A 7,632-nucleotide genomic window follows, 5' to 3' on the forward strand; every position below is an offset into this window, starting at 1 on the left:
CCGTGATCTCACATCCTAGCTCAGTAGCCTTCCCACAGACGGCGCCAGTTGGTGAATTAGGAACCAACACCTAAACTATAAGATGTAAAGTATGGACTATACCTAGTGGAGATGATCGGAACGAGTGGAGTAAAGTGATCGGAAACTTTGCACGAAGGAGAAAATAACTGTTGTATTCGAAAATATGAGATAACGTGCCGGTAATACATGAGCTGAGGTCTATTTATAGATTACAATTGAGGGTAAAAAGGTAAAATCATTATCCACGCATGCTCCTTGCGTGGTCGGAGGGTATAACAGTAACTTCGTCTTTACGCGGGAGCTCTTCCCGCGCCTTCTAGCATTTCTCTGGTGGGGGTGACTCCTCTAGTGACGATGACTTCTCTGGCGAAGATGACTCCTCTGGCGAAAGATGACTCCTCTGGCGAAGAGTGACTCCTCTGGCGAAGAGTGACTCCTCTGGCGAAGAGTGACTCCTCTGGCGAAGGCGGCCTCTCTGGCGAAGGTGGCTCCTCTGGCGAGGGCGACTTCTCTGACGAACACGATTCCTCTGGCAAGAGCCATTCCTCTGGTGGATGAGTTGTCTCTGACATATGAAATCCCTCTAGCATATCACTCCTCATCAATCCCTAATACATACTATGACGCTCTATCAAAATGGTCGTCATACGTACTAGGCATCTATATATGTTAGATACTGATATACACACTATACTATGCATCTCTATCTATATACATCTATCTTCATATAAGCATCTCCATCCCATAATCATATGTAGCTACTCTCACTCAGACCCATCCAGTCCCACCGAAAGCATCTCCGGATACTCTACTTCCCGCATCATCTACTGTCATATCCTCTCTGGGCTCAATCTCCTCATCCTCACTAGGCTCGGTCTCCTCACTATCATCATCATCCTCTGTCTCATCCTCAACATCTGTGTCTACCATCGGGTAACAAACAGGTGGCTCCGGAATAGGCTCCCATACATCGACTCCATCAGCAGTGGTCCGACGCCGTAGTGGTCGGGTCTGTCCATGCCCAACTATCATCTCTGGCGTCTCCTCGTCTGGGTCCTCATCATCACTATCAATCGGAATCGGATGAGACGGTCCCTCCTGTGCATCTCTGGATGGTGGGTATAGAATAGGATGCATATAATGCTGAAACTCAAGTGTGCCAGGCTCAGGTAGAGGAGTAACCCTCGGGTAAGGATCAAAAGTCACATACTCAGTACAAAGCATCGGAGATGGAATAGGTGGTATAATCTCTGAATGAGGCAATGATAATGGCGCTGTCGCTGGGGCCGGCTCCCAAGGAGGCAGATCAACACTGGGAAAAGGTATCAATGTCAAATAATGAAATGGATCAAAATCCATATATGGCGATCCAGTCTGCAGAATACCCGACTCTGGAACAGCAGAATCCGGGACAATGGGCTCAAAAGCAACGGCCTTATCAGGCACAAATGGCTCCGGAATATACGGAACCTCATCAACTGGGGGTGCAGGTAAGATCGAAAAAGGATCTGTCGGAGGAGGGGGTGCATCATAAGGAGGTGGTGGGGGATCATCAAATACAAAGTAGCGGTGACTAATCATCGCTACAAAACCCCTAAAATCTGCACGCTCGAATCGTCCAAACTCAGTCTTAACTATATACTACGGCACTAGTGAAGCCGCCCAATCCTGCCATCCAGGTGGTAACAGTGGAATCAAACTCGTGATAGCCTCTGCTTCGTCAATCCCATATGCGGTAGTCTCCAGCCATCGGTTGTGGTAGTGGGCTAAAAATTCTCCGAGTGTATCCCCTTCTTGGGGCCTATAATCCCTGAACCATCGGCGCATCATTTCTCTTAGACGTCGCTGCATCCTGAAATAAAATTCTAACTTCTATCACATCAAGGATAAAGAACTTACTTGATATATCTCAAACAATGACATACTCAATCTTGTTTGGTACGGTGGTGCATTGGCTATTCTAGCCTCAATATTTCTCCATTTATTCCAAAACCACTGGCTCACATCATATTCCATCACCTCAAGCAGTTCCATCCATCAAAACATTTCATATCTCGTTAGTACATCAAAACAATATTCAACATAAAAACAGTACAATAATAACTCGTACCTCGATAAGCCGGAGGAGATGGGGTGCTGAGGTGTTGTTTTAGACTTACTCTCAATCTTACTTTCACTCTAGCCTAAGGATTCAAGGTAGGCTAGACTCAATCTCAAGGTAGGATTTAGTCTCATGAGTAAATGAGATCAAAAGATTTAGTCAACTCAAGGATAGTTGAAATCAATCATTTGGCTCAACTGTGAAAGTTTAACTCAATCAAGGAGTTTGAACTTAATCAAAAATGAAACTCAGAGCAAACGATCTGCTCTGATACCACTCTGTCGCAGCCCGTTATCTAGCCAGTGATAGCGTAGATTGGGTATCGATACGACTAATAAAAAGATAGGGTAAAAACAAGCGAACTAGAAGACTCATCAAGCGGAAGTTACTAATAATTCAAGTTAAAGCAATAAAATATCATCAAACTTAATAGAAACATGGTCGGCTTCATACATTCAAATGTATCAAGGTTCTAGTCAACGAAAACAAAAGGGAGTATAGTTAAATATTTACAATGATTCATAATGTTCAGGGTAGCACAGCATAACGTGATCAGACTATATGTATGAAGATATATAGCTGAGAGTAACAATCCTAATTAAGTTCATAGCTAGTCTTCACTAATCACACTACCGTATAGGAGCAAAATACGGTACTGAAAAGGTCGTCTATGAACAACAGCCCTCCAGCGATCCCCCAATCTCTCTCCTTGCTCATCCTGCACATTTAGAAATACATGTAGGGCTGAGTATAAAATACTCAGTGGACATAAGCCGAAAATAAACAATCTCGCTCTTAGAGCTATTATTTAACTTGCCATTTATACATCACACAGGGGTTTTTCTTTAAAAGAACCTGTGTAAGCAATTGATAAATTATAAGCATCATAAAGTAATGAAAAATATACTGCAGTCATAAATACTTAGCATGTAGTACCACTTCTACAACTTATCATCATCATGGTACTGAGAAGTAGGCCTCCTTCTCAAGCACCGTAACCGGCCGACCTGACAGTCGGCTCATGGTCATTTCTGACCGGCCAACCCGGTATACAGCTCACAGTTACCTCTGTGTACACAATCCCGCCTTTGGCAGGACCCAAAATCGTTTCATCCGTAGAGGGTAACATACAGGCTCGTCGTCATCAAAACTCGGCGAGTTAATTAGTTCAAATATCAATTTATCTCAAATCATCTTAAAACTTATAGACATCATCATAATCATCATTTAGAAAGCCTGTAATAGAGGTTTTAGAAAGTAATGCCCACCTGGAAATCTTAACTTTGGTCCTCGTACTTCGGAGAAATCCTACTTGTGCCCTTGACTCGTGTCTTCAGATATCATCATTGGCATAGACGATTCATGTAATAAAATAAACGTCAATCAGACAAATCCTCACTAGGTTTACTATTCTTATCTAAGTACTAGTCTTCCCTTCTCATTGTTTCCTTGTAACTAATCACTCTTTGTAACCAAAACACTCTTATAATAATACTTCCTAATTATTCATTGATTCCATTATCAACCACATACCAAGATTTTAAGTTAATCAGTTCATTAAGGAAAAACTCCCAAATACTCAAACCCAGATAATTCATATAATGCTTAATGACATCATTATGTGATTAAAATATCTCAAGTGAACCCAATTTGGTTAAGTAAATTGAACTCGGAAAAAGTGTTATATATATATAAACACATATATATATATGTATCCCATTAGCATTTTTATGAATTAATATGGTGTATAATTATCGCCATTAACACATGCAATTTACTAAATCAAAGGTAGGTGTACTTTGTGAAAAACCATACTTGACTTCATATACTCTGTCCCAACTTCAAGCAATTAAACTGCTTTACCTCGAAACTCTCCTGGGTTTGGGACTCATACCGTTTGAAACCTCTTGAAGTCTAGTTTCATTTAAAAAAAAGTAGGTTGCAAAACTCTATGTGGTTTAGGAGATATAACCATTTTCCTACAGTCTACGATATTCGACAGTTTTGTGCAACTGAAAGTTTTGATTTTAGAAAAATAGTAGATCTTGTCAAAAAGACTTAAACGTTTATGGGTAGCTAAATAACATGCTCACCTTGTTCATATAAAAATTTGGAAACCATAAACGCAGAATAAGCTACTGGAAAAGTGACTCTAATATCAGTTTCTTCCACACTTCCGGTAGAAAGTTGCAGTTGGAGACTCATAATTTAAAAGGGTATCAAACGATGTCCAAAAGACCTCAAATTTTACATGAACGTTCCTAACACTTATATATACATACCATAAAAATTTCAAGGTTTTTGGGTATCAATAACCCTGTCTAATTCAATCAATTCAGTAGTTTAAATAAGCTAGCCAATTCACTTATCAACTAGTCCACCCTAAACATATAGCCAAGCATACTTTATTTTCTTGTCAAACCAATCCACCATAATCTTTATCAATCATCTTTAATCATAATTTTAATCCATCAACAATCATAGCTACAATCTCATAAGCTCATTTTTATACTCTAGCCCTTACTTTCTTCATGAACTTCAACTTTCCAACATCACACAACCAACATCTTTATAAACCATATCTCAAAATCAAATCATGCTTTTCACTCAAAGACCAATAATTAACACCTTAATAGCATGTATATACTCTCCACTTAAGGTTAGAAGATGACAATATTTTAGAAGACTTCCAACCCTAGTAACTTTCGAAAATATTGAAGCAAAGATGAGGTGATGTTTTCATGCTTTGATCCTCCATTTACATGCTCATAAAGCTTAGATATAAGTAGATTCATGTGTTTAGAAGCTTACTCTATGATTTTTAAAGAGAAAAGTATAGCTCCTCCTTCTTGAAACCAAGCTTTCTATCACACTCAAGCTTTTGATTTATGGAGATAATGATGTTTTGAGCATGATTTAAGAGCTTTCTATGGTGTACAATTGATCTATGGAGCTTTGGTTATGCCCAACAATGGAAGGTGTTGATGGAGGAAGAGAGAGAAGAGAGAAGAAAGGGACGGCTGCTATGGTGAGGATGAAAGAGAAATGAGTTGTTTTATATAATCCAATTTACTTAGCCATCAAGTATTGGATAAATAACACATGCTTAATTATCCACTTGCATAAATGTCTTATCCTTTTATCCACTTGCTTTGACTCCCCTTTTTAAACTCAGTTCCGCACCAGAGCAGAGCACATCTCGACCACCAGAGCAGAGCTCGACTTCAGCTCTGCCACTCAGAGCAGAGCAGAGCTCAGCTTTCAGCTCTGCCATCAGAGCAGAGCTCAACTTCAGCTCTGCCTCCAGAGCAGAGCTCGACTCAGCTCTGCCTCCAGAGCAGAGCTCGACTTCAGCTCTGCCTCCAGAGCAGAGCTCGTCTTCAGCTCTGCCTCCAGAGCAGAGCTCGTCTTCAACTATGCCTCCAGAGCAGAGCTCAACTTCAGCCCTGCCTCCAGAGCAGAGCTCGGTTTTAGCTCTGCTGCCAGAGCAGATTTAAAAACTTGCCAGAGCAGAGTGACTGACTCTGCAGAGCAGAGCTAACTGACTCGGCAGAGCAGAGCTAACTGACTTGGCCAGAGCAGAGCTAACTGACTCGGCCAGAGCAGAGCTCAGTTTCAGCTCTGTCACCAGAGCAGAGCTCGGGTTTTCAGCTCCGTCTCCAGAGCAGAGCTCTACTTCAGCTCTGCCTCCAGAGCAGAGCTTTCATCCAGAGCAGAGCTCAAACCCAGAGCAGAGCTCCCAGGTCAGAGCAGAGCTCAAAGCCAGAGCAGGGCTTTCAGCTATGCTATCAGAGCAGAGCAGAGCTAGGCTCAACATCAGCTCTGCTTCCAGAGCAGAACTCGGTTCAACTTCAGCTCTACTTCCAGAGCAGAGCTCAGATTTAGCTCTGCTGCCAGAGCAGAGCTCGGATTCGCCTGAGCTCGGCTCGCTAGAGCTGCCACCAACTAATGAAAGAAAAGAAAATTTTTAACTTCTTCTTAGTTCAAACAATCCTCAAAAAGTATGCATCAACTCTAACATATACATATAGGGCATAAACATGAATGAATGTATACACAATAAGCCCTTTATTTTCTTTGCACTTTTTCGTTCTTTCTTTCTCTTTTTTTTTTCAACAGCATATATATCCCATAGAATCAATGAACCATCACTCAACACACTAAAATGATAGGAGTACTCATCTCTCATGTCGTCATAACCTAGTGCATTCACATGTTTTCAAGGACAAAAGCAGGCTAAAAATAGGCTTAGGCTCAATATATGTGAGTTTTAATCAAACAAAAAGGAGCAATTCAGGCACAAACGGGCTCACTAAGGGAACAGTGAAGGTTCGGATAATATGTTCAGGCCAAAATAATAGTTATTCCTAAATGCCTTAATCATTTTCATGCATTAAGTTCTCAAACTTAGTCTTGACTATGGCAACAGGGCAAACCAGAAATTCAGCATAGAAGTTCGAATCAATCACTCATCGAAGAAACAATTGGAGCTAGTCATGTGTGCTCATTAAGGCTCAATCCTCATAATTTAGTAGGCTTCAAGTATTTTGATCAAAGTTTGCACGTTTTTCTCATACAAGAATACCTACGAACATATGCATAATTCCATCACAAGAGCAACAGCCTATCATACCAAATCCAATATCCTAATCTCAACTCTTCACATCATCCATCATAAAAATTGCCAAAGGACTCGAAACTGACAAGAAAACCAACAGAGCAACAAGGCAAAAACAAACAAAACAAAGAACAAAGACACACCCCACACTTGGACAACACAATGTCCTCATTGTGTGAGAGTATGACAGACCAAAAAGAAACAACAGTAGACAACTAAAAGAGAACAGAAAAAAGAAACGAAAAGCAAAAAGAGAAACACTTCCCTGAACGGTAATCAAGAAGGTGGAGGAGGGCGCAGTCCGAGAGCTTGCTCCACCGCTGCCAATCGTGTGCTCAAATCCACCGCCCATTGCGGTGGATGAGTGTCAAAGTGGGTGCACAAATCAGTGCGTAGGGTGTGAAGCTGCGGCAGGAACCAGGGTGGAGGAGTATTGGAGTCAGTAGTGTGGCTAGACGGATATAACACCCCAATTTTCATAAACTTTTTTTAATATAAAATCTTTGAAAACTAATATATAAAAGGGTTAAGTACCAAATACCCCCCCAACGTTGGGGCCCCTATCGCGTATAGGACCCTATAGTCAGGGTCCGCGCTGTTTACTACCTCAACGTGGCTAAACCTAAGCAAACCCCCCCCCAACGTTGGGCCCCTATCGCGTATAGGACCCTATAGTCAGGTATTAAGTACCAAATACCCCCCCAACGGTGACTTAATGCAGGGGGGTATTTGGTATTTGAGGGGGGGATTTGCTTAGGTTTAGCCACGTTAAGGTAGTAAACAGCGCGGACCCTGACTATAGGGTCCTATACGCGATAGGGGCCCCAACGTTGGGGGGGTATTTGGTACTTAACCCTATATAAAAATAAAATTTCTTGAATTATAAAAGTTT

The 7,632-nt window shown here is 41.4% G+C and overlaps 1 protein-coding gene across 1 annotated transcript; it reads right to left on the reverse strand.

Moving 5' to 3' along the window:
* Positions 1 to 789: 789 nt before the first annotated feature.
* Positions 790 to 1,602, reverse strand: LOC130990708 (leucine-rich repeat extensin-like protein 1). The gene has a single exon (XM_057914936.1). It carries the CDS (start codon positions 1,600 to 1,602, stop codon positions 790 to 792), a length of 813 nt encoding a protein of 270 aa, XP_057770919.1.
* Between the last annotated feature and the right edge of the window lie 6,030 nt (positions 1,603 to 7,632).

Source organism: Salvia miltiorrhiza, chromosome 6 (assembly GCF_028751815.1).
Source record: "Salvia miltiorrhiza cultivar Shanhuang (shh) chromosome 6, IMPLAD_Smil_shh, whole genome shotgun sequence".
Classification (NCBI taxonomy): Eukaryota; Viridiplantae; Streptophyta; class Magnoliopsida; order Lamiales; family Lamiaceae; genus Salvia; species Salvia miltiorrhiza.